General features: G+C 44.3%; 1 protein-coding gene across 11 annotated transcripts in view; it reads left to right on the forward strand.

Annotated features, from left to right (window-relative positions):
- The window catches only part of ARID1B (AT-rich interaction domain 1B), a 376,686-nt gene that overhangs the window by 266,273 nt on the left and 91,345 nt on the right, over positions 1-19,068 (forward strand). For all 11 annotated transcript variants that reach the window (XM_036223077.1, XM_036223066.1, XM_036223086.1 and 8 more), the window contains one exon: positions 43-286. In XM_036223077.1, the coding sequence (XP_036078970.1) occupies positions 43-286 (244 nt within the window). The remainder of the gene's footprint in view (positions 1-42; positions 287-19,068) is intronic.

Here is a 19,068-nt window from a genome sequence, read left to right on the forward strand (position 1 = left end):
AAATATGTGTTGCTCTATAAATACATGCTGTCTCTTTCCCAGGACCTGTCTGGCTCCATTGATGACCTCCCCACGGGAACAGAAGCAGCTCTGAGCTCGGCGGTCAGTGCGTCCGGGTCCACGAGCAGCCAAGGGGACCAGAGCAACCCGGCGCAGTCCCCCTTCTCTCCACACGCGTCCCCACACCTGTCCAGCATCCCCGGGGGCCCCTCACCTTCTCCCGTCGGCTCTCCTGTCGGAAGCAACCAGTCACGGTCTGGCCCAATTTCTCCCGCAAGTATTCCAGGTATTCACTCTCCTAAAAATTATAATTTTACTTTGTAGCAAAGACAGATCTAGTGTTGGTTTATAGCAGCAAACATTCCATTACCTTTTTTTATTACAAACTCTAGTGATGGAACCATGTGTTAGGGGTATAATTTTATAAGTTAACACCAAAGCGTAGGAGAGTCTCCATTCCTAAAAATACTCTACTGGTGAACATAAACAATTAATGAAATCACCAATCACTCGTATGTCTTCAGTTTGCACATTTACCTTAACTTACGTCAGAAAGTTATTTTTCCTTAGCATACGTTTTGTAATGATTCTGTTAAATAAGATCCTCTGTTAAATGGCACTAAGGTGAGATTGTTGGCTAGTGTCTGCCTTAGTTTTTATGGTTCTATTTAATTTATACAATGGCGGTTATTTTCTAAAATAGCTGTAGTGTTTATACTTATTAGTGTCTTAATTTGCCCGCACATATTCAAGGCCTTGTTGCTAATACAAACATTACCTTCTAATTTTGATACAAGAAGTTTATGTTTCAATTAACTCTGTTTCAGTAGTCATCCTTCTGTAACTTCTGCTTCCTTTGTTGTATGCTTGGGATTATTTATTTACTTACTTGTCGGTTTCCTCATCCTCATCCATCTTTCTTAGATCGAACTTTATCCATTCAGACCCACCAAACAACTGGCTTTCTTTTATCAGCAAACTAGATGTAATTTTTTCTGTGTAAATTTTGCTAACATGATACAGGTGGCTGCCAAATAGCACTTTTTAATAACCTATCAGAATTGATGTCGAATTGCTGAAAATTTTTCTGATAGTTAATTCTTTTATCTTGAAACCATGGTGTAGTGTAACCTTTTTTCTTTTTTCTTTTTTTTTTTTTACCATTTCACATTTTTAATATTTTAAAAAATGTTTATTATAGAATGTTTTATATATACATAAATATAGACATACATGAACACGTGTTACATGCTAATTATGAAACGACTATCAGATGACTACCCAGAGCTCACAGTCCTGTTTTTAAGTTTTATAGTATTAGCAGTGATATTGTATCTACCTGTATATTCCTATATTGTCCTTAGTCCTGTACCTCTTCCATGCCTCAGATATTCTCTGAATAATTTTTTAATCATTATTTTTGGTTTTGTGGGGCTTTTAAAAAAAATTTATTACAAACATTCATAGAGTTTTATCATAGTTATATTTATTTTTGAGCTTTATATCAATGCTTCACATTTAGAATGACTATGTAATTTATCATCCACACTGAAACACTGTTGAGAATGTAAGGGTTGTTGTTAATAATCACAGTAGGACAACAGGCATAAACTAGGAAGTTTCTGGACAAATCGGGGAATGCGGTCACCCTAGTCACGTTGTATGTGGTCTTCCACAGTTGCTTTCTTATCTAAATGTTCTGTTTCTTAGATTGATCCATATATTGGATATAGCTATAATTCTTACGCATTTTGATTAAGGCTTTTGGGGGAGGCTTTTAAAAAACAGAAGTGTATTTCTCACAGTTTCGGAGGCCAAGTCCATGGTCAAGCCACTGTCAAACTCAGGGTCTGGTGAAAGCCCACTTCCTGGTTCAGAGAGAGCCATCCTCTTGCTGCGTCGTCTATGGTGGAAGAGGCGAGGGATTTCTCTGGGGCCCCTTGTATCAGAGCGCTAATCCCGTTCATCAGACGCCATCCTCGTGACCTCACCACCTCCCCAAGGCCCAACTCCAGTATTTAGTGTTCGGTAATTAGGCATTTTGACGCTACCATTCTTCCTCATAGTAATTATAATAAAACTTGGATTTACCTCCTTTTAACATTTATAAAGCTATGACTACTCTATATTTCAGAATTTCTTAGGCAGTCCTTGGTATCAAGGTGGTTTCTGAGCTGTCACCTACCTAAGCATTAGAAAGTTACATGTGAAATATTGTATTTGTCAAAGAAGAACTCATTTCTTTCTGAATTAGATCAAATGGACTTTTCTTTATCACCTAAATTAAAACTTTTCCGAGGTATAAAGATATTGTAGTTTTTCATTTAAAATCCATGACATGGATGCTTCACAATCTGATGATTTTCATATATATGTTTATCATTCCATACGGGAATTTCGAAGCTTTTATTTCACCGTTTGGATTTTGACGTGATGTAGAACACGTAGCCCAACTAAAGACTCACTTTGTACAGCCGCTGTCACACATGATCGAGGTGGCTGCTCAGCGGAGGGAACTGGTCCAGAGTCCGATGCTCAGTTATGTGTCGTGCAGGCTAGAAGCTGGCCAGCGGATCCCGCTCCCCGGGACCCACAAATGAAGCCTGTCCTCCACAGTAACTGCAGGAGCCGGCCTGCCGGGCTTCTCTCTGCTCACTTCTTGGGAAAGTGGGGTTTTAATAAGAAGCGTTTAGCTTTCTTAGAAATGCTGTTAAAGCATGTTTGTCTTTTAAACTTGTGTCAGAAATGCCGACTGCCCAGGGCCTACATTTTCATTTCGCCATTCCGAGTCAGCTCTGTGTGGTGCTCAGTAAAGCCATTCAGTGAAATTTAGTGCAAGGAAGAAATTACATAGTAACAGTCTCCTTTTTGGGAGGCATGCTATTCAAGTAAATTCATAAGTGTTTTTGTCGAGCATAAAGATATATAGTAATAGAATTATATAAAACATGGCAAATAAAACATTTCATAATGTTAGTGTTATTCTAAGAGGAATAACTTCTCCGAAAATCTGAGAAGCAGTTTGAGCATTTGTTCGCTTTTCTCCCGAGTGGAATTACAAATGGCATTTGAACTAGGTGGACATTCACCTCCTCACTTTATAGCCACTTACCTGCTCTGTGACATTGGACAGGCCTGTCAGCCTCTCTGAGCCTCACTCTCTGCATCTGTAAAAATAATAACCACATCTCATAGGGTTACTATAAGATTACATGTGTTAATACACATACAGCAGGCACATGGTAACATTCGGTGCCTGTTGTCGTCGTAATTAGAGTTATCATTGTTATCCAAACTGAGACCTAGAGACCTGTCCATGGTAGTTACTGTCCCGAACAGCAGAGTCTTCTGATTCTTAACCCGTGGTGTTCTCGTGCGATTCTGAGGACCTGTAGTCGTCCCCCCTTATCCACGGGGGGCGCATGGGTTACAGATAGCAGGTACCATGCCCTGTAGTCACTGTGTTTTGTCCTGTACAGACATGTCGTTTCACTTAGAGGAAGTGCTTCCGGCTTCCCTTTGGCATATGCGAATTGCCAGCGGCGCCACTCCTGTGCTTTGGGGCCGTTATTAAGTGAAATAATGGTGACTCGAACACAAGCACTGTGATACTGGGACGGCTGATCTGGTACCTGACTCCTGAGTGACTCATGAGTGGGGGACACCTGCAGCGTGGAGACACCAGGCCGAGGGACAGTTCCCTGCCGCGTGGACAGAGCGGGAAAGTGCGAGAGCTCAGCACGCCGCTCGGAGCGACACGCAGTTTAAAACCTATACATTTTTTATTTACGGAATTTTCTATTTAAAATTTTCAAACTGAGGTTGACCACGGGGAACTGATACCGCAGAAAGCGAACCCCAGGCAAGGAGACTGCTGCGTGCAGTTTCCAGGGACGGTTTGCCGCGTTGACTGAGGTCGTGCGGTAGCGCCGCTGGAGCTCGCAGTAACAGCCTCGTGTGTTTTCACAACGCGAATCTGGTTTTCTTAGGTTGGAAAAAAAGATAGGTTAGCAGACGCTCCTCTTAGAGGTTGGGTTCTGAGAAGGTTTAGAAGAGACCAGAAAACAAGAGAAAGACAAATCTAAGTCTTTGCTTCACTCAGATCTTGGGCAAGTTGATTTCTGTGTAACGTGATAGGCAGGCACTCAAGCATACAATTTAATAATAGATGCAGTTCAAAACCCTGGGTTATTTCTTATACTTTTTACATGTATTGAGACAACGTCACCAAGATCACTGCCATCCTCAGTGGCCATCCTGGGCTGCCACCTGCAGTTGAGCAAGTTGCTTGTTGACCAAGGACATGGCCCGAGGCTGCTCTGCCGGGGCAGGGACACCCTTTTTTAAACCATGCAAAGGAACCACAGAGCCCTGAGTTCCTTTGTCCCAGACCTCTTGGTAGTCACCGTCCATGCTTTGAGGCTCCCTACTGCCCATTTCTCCTCTCCATTCCTACAGATAAGCCCAGGAACATTCACACATAGTCATCAAAATGTTTTTATAGACGCTCATCAAAAATTATATATGGTGTTAAGGGGATTTGTTAAAAATCATGCAGGTTTTTGTTAAAAAAAATTGGTCTTCTATTTCTCTGCACCTAGCCTATATGTCCCTTATTTTTAAATTGTTTGTGTGAACTCGCTCATAGGTAATAAAACCACACTTTAGAGATGATCATAAAGTTAATCTTTCTAAATTTAACCGAATGCAAAGACACCTTCCCTTAGAGAATGATGAGGCGCATTTAGTAATCGCACCTCCTCCTTTATTCATCTCTAGTCTTCACGTTTCAATTCTGTTAAGCTGTACATTACACCCTAAAATACTTTACAGTGTACCTTCATTTGCTTGAGTCTATACCAATGAAATAAAAGCGTCAGAGAGAGATCGCATAGCTCCCACCCTTGGCGAGGCACCCAAACTGCCGCTTCGGGGACATCTGCCTGGAATTCCCCTTTAGTTTTCTGTCTGTTACAGCCTTTTGCTTTCTTTGCCTGGCTCTCCTCTCATTCCCAGCACTAACTTGTTTTTTCTGACCTCGGTTCTCTCCCATTACCTCCCACTATATCTTGCTGCTGACTCTCCGCGTGACACAGATTGGCTCTTTCCATCACTGTCTCTCCAGCAAGTCGTTGTTAAAATGCGCAGCTGTTGTGTAGCTGATAGCTGGGATGAGGTAAAGCCAAAATGTTGGGGGCGGGGAGTCTTCCTAGTGTTCCTTTCCCAGGGTTTGTTGAAAAAGAGCAATCGTTTTTCTCCACCTCTGCCCTGGTAAAGGAAATTGACAGCTAATGAGAAGTATCACAGAGCTAGATAAACAAAGCCCGGCAAAGCATCCGGAATGGCCGGGTCTGCCTCTTGCCTGTTAAACCATCTCCCCACCCACCGCAGATCCTCCCTCCTGCCCTGCTGCCTCACAAACACTGTGAGTGTCATGGGGACAGCTGCTGGGGTACGCTGTGAGTGTCATGGGGACAGCTGCCAGGTTCACTGGCCCAGCACTGGCCCCGGCGCGCCCCGGCTCAGTGGGGTTTTCCCTTCCTGCGGTCTTTGCGAAGCAGGGTGGAGGTTTTCTGTGGTGAGTAGCCACGTGGATTCTCTCCTTTTGTTTGCACATTGCCGAGCTCTAGCATTGAGCTCTCTGTAGTTAGAGGGTAAAGAATTCAGCCCTGGTCGTTTAAACAAGCACCTGAGAACAGAAATGTATACATTGCACATTCCCCCAGTGCCGGTATGAATTTTGTTTTTACTTTGTTTTCAGTTCTCCCTCCTTCATATTGTTGTATTTATATGTAGAGAAAAACATGAAATACCCCCATGTTTTTAATTAGTAGCTGCATGTATGTACACACACACTTAAATCAAGCGACGCTTTCGCTGGGCACAGTTGATTCTGAAGGGTATACGAGAGTGAACATTTTGTTTCCCTTCTTATAAATTATCTCATCACGTTGTACTTGTGCTGCTTCCCAGGTTACATCCTGGAATGATTTACCTTGGTGTAAGGAGAATAAACTGTCGGGTCTTGAATGTATCGTGCAGGTCTTAATGCTGGGCCTAATTCGTCCTAGCACACAGTGGAAGCTGACACAGCACAACATCAGAATGCATCCCTGTCGCCGGAGGATTTAGTGGATGTTAATTTCGCTTGTCTCGCCTCCAGAGCCAAGCATTCCAGTTTACTAACAAAGCAAAAATGTAAATAAGCCGAACTTTTTTTTATTTTTATTTTATTGGCCAAAGGCTTTTGTCAGCTTTTTCCCCCATGCGCTTTAAGCAGCCACAGTGTTTAAATATTAAGAAGGGTGAACGCACAGTGGGGGGTGGCGATGGACAGGCACGTGTTAACTGTTGAGAGCCTGAAAAACATTTTTGTTTATAAAAATGTTTAATGTTCAGGCCCCTGGGAATAGTTCTTCAGGTCTGTTAACAAAGATCCGAGGATAGTAACTAAGTTTCTGAATAGATTCCCCCCACCCCCCCGTTCTTTTTTTTAGCATTTGCCGTTTGTACCAAGTCCCATTTTAGGTGGAATCAAGTCACTTTCACCCGACAGCAGGGCTATTGGTTATAATAGATTAGCACCAAAGATACAAAATTAGATATTCATATTAGTGTCGTGACAGAGATTTGGTCATGGCTGTTCTTTTTCTTGTATGGTACCAGGCGTTTATTCTGAGAAGACTCATCGCTGACAACATTTGTCCAGCCATCATAGGCAAAAATACAGCTTCGCCACATGCGGAAGTCAAACGCCCTCTTTTTAAGTGTTTCGGGCTCGGCCGTTTGAGGTGTCTCCCCTGCCTTCTCACGCGTCCCAGGGTTGAGCGCTGGCCGGAGCGGGGAGAGGCCGAGGTCAGGGTGCGTTAGGGGGGAGAGGCCGAGGTCAAGGTGCCTTAGCGCCGAGACTGAGCGGCGGGCGAGGGGGAGGGAAGGCTTTCGCTAATTTCCCAGAGCGGCCCTCGTCATCCTTTTCCGGTCACGTGCCCCTCCCAACTCTCTCCTTTCCTTCTCTCCCGGCCACCTGGAGCGTTTCCCCACGAGCACCTCCGCTCGCCTGCCTCCCAGGCCGAGCAGCGCGGGGACCCTCACCACGCAGACTCCTACCCGGCAGGTCACTTAGGTTGCCGTCCTTTAGAAAGGGTCGCAGGTTTTCAGAGCCTGCAGAAATGGCTTGGCCAGGGACAGCCCTCTCGCTCGAAAAGCACCACTTACTCTGCAGTGCAGCCTGAGTCTCTGACGCTTTATCACGTCAGCTCCCGGTCGGCGAGCGAGGCATCCAGCATAGCAGCCAGCCATGGTGAATTTGTCCCCCTCGGGAAAATCTAGACACTGAAAGGACACATCCCCGAAAGGGCGGCACATACTAGATCGAATGGGGAACGTGACTGCGGGCATGGCGCGGCTAGGGCTGTCCTGTGTGACCGCTCGCCTGGCCCCGCGCTCTCCTCAGAGCAGGGCCGGTGTCCGTAGGGGCTGCCATCCCTGCACATACAAACAAGAGGGTACTCTTGTCAAAAAAAAGGAATTTTCTGGTTTGATTTGACATTCAGACAAGCAGATTCTGGAAGGGTGCTGTAATGGTAAAGAGAAAAATGAATTGTAGTCGGGAGTTAGTCACAGGTTGGAGCGAACAGGAAGGATTTTAGTGAGAGGAAATGACAGTTCCGGGTCTAATCTGTCAAGACGAGCACCTGTGAGACGAACACTGGAGGGTGCAAACCGCTGTTTCTCTCTTTTTTAATCCATCAGCCTTGGGTTTTTAGAACCTTTAGGGGTCAAACCTAACTCATCCTACATAAGCAAATTTTCCACTTTTTAATTTATTCTTGCTTAATAAAACTCAGGGTAAAATTATGAGTTTATTTCTGTATATAAGTGATTCAAACCAGTTTCTTGTCATGATAACATCAGTAGAATCTCTAAAACTGGCATTGCATGTAATAACAGATTTCTTTTTTTTTTTTTTTTTTTTGAAAGTCTGCAGAGTCACCCCACCTGGTAATCTTATTTTAAAACATTTATCCAGTGTTCTTTTTTGGCTTCTCGAGAAGTAGAAATCCTGCAACAGCTTGTTGCAAGGAAGATGCATGCTGCTTATTGGCAGCTGAGCAGGAGAAAAATTCTTCAACACAAAATACCATTGATACATGGTGTTTTTAATCTCTGGCAGCCCGGAAAACATCAATTCAGCACTTCTACAAACCAGAGAACTTCAGCCAGTATTTTTTTTTCCCCTTACAAAGTAAAATATTTGTATGTTACACAAAACATAACTGCAGATCCTGTCCAAATGATGCTTAGCAAACTTAAGAAAGCAACAATATATTTTGTCTTTTGGAGAGAAGAGACTGCAGCTCTGTTTGGTTTAGTTATTAGTTCCTAGCGCCTCCCCTTTAGGATCCTAACTGAAAATGCAGCCCAAGATCCTGATTAGAGAAACTCCCTACATACTTTGGTCATGGTTTTCCCTCTGTTTCTAAAGGGCAGGGTCCTCAGGCTCCCAGACCCCGCATTTGCAGCAGCTGCCCCGGGGGTCGGAGCTCCTCTTCCCCTTAGACCCTCCTGACCCGAGTCAGGTGTTCCCATCACTGGGGAGTGAGGGTTTCTTCTTTTTTCCAAAGGCAAAAATCCTTTCAGTTCTTCCAGCTAATTTCATTCAAATGAAGCCTTTTCCTCCTCTTCCTCCCCCACATTCGGAAGTAAGAGAACATTAGGATTTTCTAAACTACACATTCCCAGTTGGTTTCATTCCCCCTCTTAGAATCAAGTCATGCAGTTCAAACTCCCCTCTCATTTTTCATTCCCTTTCTTTGTCCTTTTGCATATGAAAATAACGGAAAGCCTGTGTCACCAAGGCAGTATTCCGCGCCTTGTCCTCGCTCTGTAAGATTAGCGGTGACTAATGTGTTTACGTGGCTGATCCAGCAGTCCACCCCCTCTTCTCTGTTATTTCTTTACGTCGTTCACTGAAGAAGCACTTCAAATGCCCTCTTCACTGTTCGCTTCCATTTCTCGAGCTGAGTAGACCGTCACCACTCTACGCCTGTGCTGGACTGAATGCTGTTGCTGCTCGAATCGGCAGCACGCTGCCACGGCCGGAACGCCGCTGGCATGGGCCTGCTGTGCTTTCTGGCTTCACCGAGGAGGAGGAGGCAGAGTGGAGGAGTACAGAAGCTTTTAAGAAGGGATGTTAGCATAGAAGCCAGAATTTCAAAAATCTTTTGGAAAATGGTGATAAAGTAAATAGTCTAGGAACATCTTAGAGTCAAGATGTTCCTAAAGTTGGTTTCACAAACTTCTGATCTGTGTTAACTGTATTTTCCAAAGGGAATAAGTAGCAGTTGTGAAAGGAACAAAGCCATTTTACAGAGAGGGCCGTGTTTATTTCCCTACCTTCTGATAACCCCGGAGCCAGGATTGTTATGATGTGTTGATTGATTATAGCCGTTAAGCCTCTTACTAATCAGTTTCATCACTTACTCTCAATTCTCACACTTGCACCTTTGATTTCTCTTCCATAACAGGGTGATGTGGGTTGTCATTGACTAATGAAGAACAGAATTGGTTTCGGCATGAGACAAACGGAATGCCGACGCCAATCCTAAAATGCATTAATCTTTAATAATCCACATCTGCATGTTTATAAATGATATAACCGGGGATTGCTAATGTTGATATTCTCCCTTCCAAACAGAAAGTGACATAGGAGTTTGTACTTGCAAACTACATTAGATGCATATAGCCGAATGCCAGGAATATGACCTTGCTGTGGGTGCCAAATGTGTTAATTCATTGAATGGTTTGGGTTTTTTTAAGTAGCACGTTGCGCTTTTGCTGTTGGGGAAATCAGATGATTTCCTGAGGAAGGCCAACAAGCCCGATTGCTCATTCTTTTTCCTTTCTTAATTTTTCGTTCTCTTCTTTCATTCATCAATTCAGCAAAGTACTGAGCGCATATTGTGCTGCATGCATGTTTCTAGGAACTGGGGAAAACACACTCAACATAAATGACAAAGGGTCCTGTTTTCATGAAGCTTAAATTCTGGTAGGAAAGACGAAATAAACGAGTAGGTTTATTGTCAGGTATTAGGGGCAGAAATCGGGCTGCTCCATTAGAGAGCAATGATTAGGGAAGGCGTCTCTAGAAGTTGATCCTCACAGTGTCGACTCAGTGAGCGAAGGGCAGAAGCAGCCATGTCACTGTCTGGGAGAGAGGTATTCAGGCAAAGCCAAGAGCACTACCAAGGCCCCGGAGTCAGCGTTTGCTGTGCTAGGCGGGGACACACAAGGACGTCCCTGGGCTAGAGTGTGGTAGGCAGAGGGAAGTCACTGGAAGGTAGAGGAGGCAGGGAGCAGGTGGATCCAGTTTAGGCTATAAAGTACGTTTTGGCCGCTAAATGGAGAGTGTACTGTGGGCCAGGGAGGGAGCGGACAGGTTGCAAGGCTCCTGCAGAAGCCTAAGGGAGAGTTGGTCTTGGCGGGATGTGTGGGTAACAGGAGTGAGGGTGGAAGGTTTGGGATCCAAGAAACTGGTAAATGGTGGTTCTGTACAGTGGAAGACGAAGGAGCATGTTTTTAAAGAGGGGATTAAGAGAGTTTGGTTTTGAACACATTACATTTGAGATGCCTATTAGACTACAAAGGGAGATTTTGAATAGGCAGCTGATGATAAGGAGACTCTGGATTCGGAGTAGAGATCTAGACTGGAGAAGTAAGTTCGTGAGTAATTTTAGGGTTCTAGACGAGATCACGTAGGGCACCCGGCCTGCACCACGTTCACGTGAAGGGCCTGTGAAGCCGCAGATGGCTGGCTGGGCCTCACACCTGATTTCTGATTCCGTAGCTCTGGGGTGGAAATGGAGAATTTATATTTCTAAGAAGTTTCTACTTGATGCTGAAGCTGCCTGTCTGGGAACTACTGACGTAGGGAATGAGGAAAGCCAGTGGTCCTCCGCAGTGGCCACACGAAGCGTCCTCGGAAGGGGCGGGTGCTGGGCCACGCCCAGCGATGCCCACTCCGTTGGTCTGACCGGAACGCTGCACCAGCACGTCTGTAAAGCTCTCCAGGTGATCCTTATGCAGAGCCAAGGTCGGGGAACTCTGAGGACCAGCCCCTGTCTGTGGCCTGTTAGCATCTGGGCTGTACAGCAGAAGGTGAGTGGTGGGAGAGCGAGCGAAGCTTCATGTGTGTTCGCAGCCGGACTTGGTATTCCCAGTTATGACCAAGTATGTATAGGTCATAGAAAAGTTTAGGGATAAATAGCTTTTTTAGAGGGCAGCATTTATTGCCATTTTTTTCTGAGCTTTCAATAAATAGGTAGTGGTTCAATTGAAATTGTAATATCACAAGAAAAAAATTCCTGTGGTAAAATAATTTATATCCTCAGGCCGAATTCAGTTAGTAATAGAATCCCCTATTTTTGCAACTGTTCCTTTAAGTTCATGTCACATGAAATCTTAGAATCATTTAAGTTCCACTTGACAAAAGGCGAAGACATGGTTTTAGAGAGCTGAACCTCAGTGTATAGTTGTTTTCTAATGTCATATCATTGTTTCTCCTTAGAAGTGGACAGAGGGAACTGGTTCATTGTCCCCCCTTTGCAACACTACCGACCGTCACTTTGTGTCAGACCTTTGCTCCCAGAGCTGAGACCCTTCTGCTTGGCGTATTCATCCCGCCCCTTACCAGCCTAGCAAACTCTTACGTATCTTTCAAGACCCAACTCCATTGTCTTTGCCTCTTCAAAGTCACACTGATCCCTTCATGCCAGAGAGAGTCCAGCTGTCCCTCTGTGGTACTCGACCAAGCCCAGGAGCCTCCCGAAGACAGTGAACATTGCTTCCTTAGTATTCCCAGTGCCAAGAACAATGCCTGGCAAGTCAGAGGCACTCAATAAGAATTGGCCAAGTTCTCTTGGAATAAACAAGAGTTCTAGAATTGATTACTTATATAACCTTTCCTCTTACGAGCTGGGAGCCATCTTTCTGCCATCTTGTTTTACAGTTAATGGGATCATTCTAATTCTCTCCCTCCTGAAGGAGATTCCACTATGACAGATTATTTTTACTTCCTTTCCTCTCAAAAACAGAACCTGAAATAATGGGCCTAAGTTTTGTCAGTATGAACCAGATTCATTCATATGTAGCCCCTGCCTGAACTCTAATCCATCACACATAGAAATTGTGCCATGTAAATATCGTGGCAAAATTCTGGAATTATTTAATGTCCAATATTTTCATTATCTCATTTTAATAAATATCTTATGATATAACTAACCCTGTCTTCAAAGAAAATGAAGAACCGATTGGCTATGGAGAGTTTTATCCTTACCCAGATAAGATATAATGCCCATTTTCCAAGTGGCCAGTGTCAGCATTGCTAGATAAACATGGAGTTGTAAAATACAAGCTAGTGACTGGAATTTGGGCTGTAGCAACACATGAATGAGTGCTCCAGATATTCGAAAGTGACGAGTAGAAGATAAAAAACATTTATGGAAAAGATACCTTTCAAAAGCGTACTTGCCGAACATTTACTTAAAATCCGAAATAAAAGAGTTGATAAAGAACATAGGAGGCTCTGGTCCAGACCATCTCCTTCCCCTCATGTTTTCGGGGTCTAGACCTGCACCCTCAGAATGTCCCCCCGTGAGACGCTCCATGTGACCTGGGGCCCGTCCACCAGGCCCTTCGCAGTGGGCTCCAAGAGTGTCCCCGGCCGAACTTTGTCCCTAAGAGACACACCCCTAGAGCCTCACTGCAGCCTCTGGCCTTGGCCTCCGCAGTGCCTTTAAATAAGAATGATGAAGTGACGCAGTGTTGGCTGTGCCTCTTAGAACACAGAGGTTTCAGTGAGAATCCTCGGGTTTCTGCTGGAAGTTTTTCGGCATGATAAAATACTTGAACTTTCTGTCTCTTTACTTTTAAATTCATTTCGTACCAAGGATTTAGAAATCTAAAGTTTTATCGTAAAAATGAGCTCTTAATATTTAGTGTAATTACAAATGAGTGGATTTTTCATGCCTTTACAAAATAGTGTATGATTTCAGTGCATGAAATGACAATCCCTTATCTAAATAGAAAATATTCAGAAACCATGTCGTCTGTAACGCCAGTGTTTTATCTCTTGGTCCCAAATGGTTACATACTGTGCTGTCCTCCAGTATTAAGTCCCCAGACTGTGTGCCGTGCCCCGCCTTGTCGCACGTGCACGCACATGCGCGTGGCCGGGCTGCGTCCCCCCGGGCCCGCAGGCGGTGACACCAAGCGAGCGGGCATCCGCTTGCGGCCCTCGTAGCTGCTCGTGCGTGCGGCCCAGCGTTGGCATGACGCGTGGGGACCGATGAGAGGGGCGAGGGGCGAGAGAAACTTCTATGGAGAGAAAGTGCCTCGGCTTTGAAGGGCCCGTCTGTCTGTCGGGCGACGCGGAGCGGAGATCACGTGGGGAGCCGGGAGCCGGCGGGCGCCGCGTCTCATCTTTCTCCTGGGGGCCCAGGTGGACAAATTGGCAGCCCTGTTCGCAGCTTTTTTTTCCCCCTCTCCCCTTTGTACCGTAAGAACTGCTAATCGGATTCATGCTGCTGCAACTGTGGTTAGTTATTAGCAGAATAAAAGCAGATTTCTTCAAAAGAACGGGTGGGGGAAACGACTGTACAAAATTGCAAGGTTGTTAGAATCTTAAATGCACAGCAGTCGATTTTTCCCCTTATTCTGAATTATACGATGAATACAAGTCTTTCATCTGTCACTATACCCATTTCTTCAGAAGGCAGCCAAATATTAAGCTTCTCACACAAAAAGGGAATCTTAGAAAGAGGAAAAATATTGAAGAGGAATAAGAATAGGTTAGAGTGGGAGAAAATTAGGTTTTGTTTTTATTAATTTGTCCTAGTGAGAGAAATATAAACTGCCTGCTCTCGCGGGCTTCCCCTCCCCTGCCGCTCCCCCCGCGGCGGAGCCGGGATCGGAACAGGCTTCGCGGGGCGGGCGCGGTCCCGCGGCTCGCGTCTGGCGTTCGCAGGTGCAGGTGCGGCGCAGGGCCCCCCGCTCTCGCCGGTGACGGGGTGGGGGGGCGTGGCTCGAGGCTTCCCGGCGGGGGCCAGGAAGGAAGCCACGTCGCAGCCACGCACGCGTGTGCTTTCCCCGCCCCGAGGGCATTTCTTCCTGCACCCCCGAGACCCCCGGGTTGTACGCCTGAGCTCTAAAGCGCTTGAACACGGCGCGTGGGTACGAGGTGCGCCGAATGCAGACGGCGGGCTGCCGGCGTGCTGGTGGCGGGGCGCCCGAGACGCGCAGGGCGCCCCCGCGCACCCCCGCACCGCAGTTCGCGTCACGTTACCTGTTTCCTCTTCATGGCTTCACCCTCAGAGTTCGCCAAAGTTGAAGAACTTTCCCTAAAGTTTCATCTTTTATTTAGTGACTTTTTTTTTTTTTTTTTTTTTACAAAGATCTTTTTATTCACTTCACCAGAGTTACTGGCGGAGTAAAGAACATTGAAAGCGGGTGGAGCTGGGAAGAGAGCGGACCGCCAGGTTAAGCCGCGTCCCGGGGCAGATGGGAAAATCCCCCCTCAGCAAAGGCTGCGCCCCCCAGTCGCCCCCCTCCCGCCCCCAGGCCACTCGGGAATCGCCCGGGAATAGCCCACCCTGAGAGCGCTGGGCTGTGAAGCCGAGCGTCCCTGTGTGCACATGCTTTTGGACTCTGCTTTATCTTTGATCAGCGCTTATAGCGACCTCAGTGGTAAAGTCTAAAACTCTGGCTGTGTATTCCCTGACTCGTCAGTAGCTTGCAAGAGCCTTTTTAGTTTCTTGCCTTGAGTTCTCTGTAAAAGAGCGTTCACCCAAAGGCCTTTAATGAGTTTAAGATAATCCGACTATTAGACTGACTTCCATATGAAGTACATTAGGTAACTTTAGTGTGTTTAATTAATAAAAGAGGGCAGTTAGAAAAATTCTGGCTTCCATCCAGTGGGCTAGAGGAAATAATGTTGTATTACAACAAGTTGGTCTTTGCAATAAAAACAAAGAAACAAGAAGTATTTGTAGTACAAGCTCTGTAAAGACATAATTCTTACATGGAATGCACCATATTCACTTTCGTGTGTTACTCGTCAACTGTTGGGCCTTTGCAGCTGCTCTGTCTTAGACTCCTGGCAGTGAGATTAATAAAGAGATTCAAAACCCTCAGACTGCACTAGGGAGAAGAGTTGAAAAGATTAATCCAGCAGGTGTTTGATTGATTGTTTAGAATGAAGACATGTGCCTCCTGTACGGCTTCTGTCACGTTCAGGGCATCTTAGCAATTTCCTCGTTCCTTTAATGGCTCAGAAGTGTACCAGTCAGACACGCCTCTGCAGAACTGACTTGTCTATATTTCTAGGACCCGGTGGCACATCAGCAAACTGTATTATCTCGGGTAAGGACTTAGGAAAATCTAATGCTATTTTGAATGAACCTTGGAAAAATAGGGTGTGGAAGGGTTGGTCTTCCACATCGTTTGGACGCACTCAGGTTAGGGGACCAGGTTGTCACGGTTCTGTGTCCGCATTGGAGGGTGCCGGGAGGGAAGGGCATTCCTTTCTGCTCTGTACTGCTCTGATTTGAGTGGGGTAATGCACAGTAAAAGACTGTGGGCAGCCTGTTCACAGCTCCCTCTCCCACCTCCATACCTCAGTGCAGCACCTTCTGGGAAGAGCGTGATCCTATTTAAAATACACCAAATAATACTGAGTACTGTAAATCCACATTCAAGCACTTGAGATAAACTGTTGACTATAACCGCTAAGTTGGAACCTGAGCAGATGCTGTATTTTAAATGTCTGCTTTGGAGCATATTGAAGTTTCCTTTCAAACTCACCTAAATAAATGCCCAAGACTGGGACGTTCAATGAATTTATCTGTTACTGAAAACTCGTTTTTCACCCACACCGCTGCCGTTAGGTCTTCTCTTGGTATTTAAAGTTCACTGAAGGGGGTGACCAGTGAAAGACCGCTGTTGGCATTGCGGGGCCACACATCCTACCACGCTCTTCCGTGGGTTCTGTCTCAGCTGCTCAGAGGTCTCTGCAAGTGCGGAGTCACCATGCAACGCACCGAAGCCGTTTCTTAACGAAATCACATGTTTCATTTATCCTGGCGGAAGAAAGATCCTAATCAGTATTTCCTGATTCAGAAATTCAAGAAATAACGTCTACTCCAAAAACAGTCCAGTGTAAGAAGGGATAGTGCTCTTGCCGGTGGGATTGGCAGAACGTAAGAACTGTATCTTCCCGAAGATCTGTAGAGTCAAACTGCGGCAGGTGAAGTCCTTATTTACTTTAAAGATCCGAGAGACGACTGATTTCCATACCGCGAAGAAAGCATGAGGTTGCGCTCGAGTAAATCAGCCCATGTCTCCATTGTAGACGCCTCAGAATTGAATAATGGAGGGAAGGGCAAGGTGAAAGTCGGTCTTTGTTGTGACATATTTATAATCGGTAACAGTAATTTCTACAATGTATTTTTTTTAACTCGCTAAAGTTAGTCACATCACCAGGAATTTTTAAAGAGTAGAAGAATAATCCCATTTCTAATTGTCAGAAACTATGAAATATATACCGATTTGTAGCAGCACTACAGGGAAAGAATTTGATCGTAGCAGAGTTATTTGCAAGTTGACTGGAAATATTCCCTGTTTCTTCTCAAAATTCAACAGCAACCACAGCTTGAGCAATTTCATTCACATGAATTCACAGACCAAATTTTTCTAATAAGCGGGTCTTACCCTTGTTCATTTCAAGGACTTTATGAATAAGACCCAAGTCTTTGTAACCAAACACTTCACGATCCCTAAGTACTCTAAGGATCCTTATTGAGGAAGATTGGCTAATAAAATGGTCCAGGTTTCTATGGTTTAACGTGTCATTTCATGTTAATTTTAAGAAGCCAGTCCTCTTGAATTACTACTGGAGGAATATCATTTAAGACATCGCCTGTACATAGTAAGTACTCAGTGATTTTTGTACTTCATTTTTTACATTCAAGTAAAACCATCTCTAATTTATAGAAGAACTTGTAAGACAAATAAATATGTATTCCAGATGTTGCTTTCTCTTTATCCTCTTTTGCCCGAAGTCAGCTAATGTAGCAAAATTGGATGGGGAAAATGGATTCCTGGCAGTAAAACTGAGATCAAGTAATGTCTGTCTTTCAAACTCCAGATACGCTATGCCGATTAAGTACATTACTATTTCATCTTGGATAATGAAATCCATACTAGGGTAGCGGTTTGTTTGTTTGTTTGTTTGTTTCTGCAACAGCATGAAGGGAAGAAATGCTTTTTTCTGGCCACTACAGCTTTTGAAAAAATGGAATTTCTTTCTCTATTAGTACTGTATAGCAATAGTACCGTATTACTTAACAACGAATAAATGATTTGTTTGCCAGAAGCTCTTATAGTTCAGAGTTAGGGTTTTCTTACTGAGTGAGTTCCTATAGTTGTGTGCTTTAGTAAATTAGGAAGGAATTAACCCAGGGAATTTCGCCTTAATAAAGAATTAACGTGGAAATACTAGTCATCTTATCTGTATTCTCTGCTACCCCCACACAACAGCGTTAGAGTGTAACTTACGTGATTGGCTCTGGTCAGTAGTTTGGATCGATTTGTTTTGGTCTGTCCATAAAAAGTTGGGAAAAATAAAACTGCAAGTAATCACTTCACTAAAAATTTGCTTCCTAAATGCACTTGTAGCTTAAGTCTTAGGACTGTGCTTGCGTTAAGTGCTGAGGAATCCAGTGCACCCTGCACTAGATGTGATTTGAAGAAGACGCCAACCTAGCTGTTGCTGATGCTTACGCAGGCCTCTTTGGTAACTATGAGGAGTGCATCAGGTGTATGTCGTCATTAATAAATACCATTGGGTGTTTATTGACTTTTTGAGCAAGTGTCCCTGAACGTTTCTTTTCTACTACTATCATTTAAAATAGGGGTGATCAGACTACCACTTCGGGTCAAATCCAGCTCACCACCTGTCTTTGTAAATAAAGTTTTATTCATGTTCTTTTGTTTATGTATCGCTTAGGGCTGCTTTTGCACAAGAGATGAGTTGAACAGTAGTGACTGAGAACAACATATGGCTTGCAGAGCCTTAAAAATTTACTATCTGGTAATTTACAGAAAAAGTTTGCCTATTCTTGATCAGAGTAATAAGATAAAACTACCTAATTACTGGTAGTTTATAAAGTTTTAATTAACTCTTAGTCCTTGGCTTGGTTTCTAGAGTAATCAGCCACACACTTGTTTATTCGACCAATCTTTATTAAATGCTTACTGTATGTCTGGCTCAGGGGATACGGCAGGGAGCGATACAGACAGCATTCTCTGTGCTCACGGAACATGCATGGTGGTGAGATGAGACAGACAGTAAGCAGAAGTACAATGAGAACTGTGGGGCGCGTTCAGACCGTTACCTGTGGAAAGACACAGACATGCACTTGGTAGTGCTGACTGTGCGCCATCTTGCTCCGTGAAGCATGTCACGCTGTGGTCCAGTCATGCCTCAGTTCATCCACTGTGACTCAGATATGCCCGGATGTGCCGATTTAACAAAAACGTGACATGCATATTAGCCCGTTTACCCTCAGTTCTGTTAGATACTAAAATTCCAGTGTTTTGTCACTAAGAATATTTAGTTTGATGATTATCTCGATCCAGTTCTTAAAAGCTATTTTTAATTGAAAAAATTTCCCTCAAAACCTATCATAGTGTAAATATTAAAAAGAAAATATTAGAAAACAAAATCCAACAGTACATCAAGAAAATAATGCACCGTGGCGATGTTCCAGGAAGGCAAGGTCGGTTCAATATTATATCCATGAATATTATATACTATATTAATAGATTTGAGGGGAAAATATCACCTTTAATAAAATTTAATATCACGATAAATAGAAACACTCAAGGAAATAGCAGGTGAGGGATTCTTTCTCAACGTAGTAAAATGTATGTGCCTTAGTTTTAAAGCCAGTACCTTGTGTAGTAGAAAATCATTAGATGCATTTTCACTAAGATAAAAACAAGGGAAGGATG

This window comes from Rousettus aegyptiacus, unplaced genomic scaffold, assembly GCF_014176215.1.
Source record: "Rousettus aegyptiacus isolate mRouAeg1 unplaced genomic scaffold, mRouAeg1.p scaffold_m13_p_1, whole genome shotgun sequence".
NCBI lineage: Eukaryota > Metazoa > Chordata > Mammalia > Chiroptera > Pteropodidae > Rousettus > Rousettus aegyptiacus.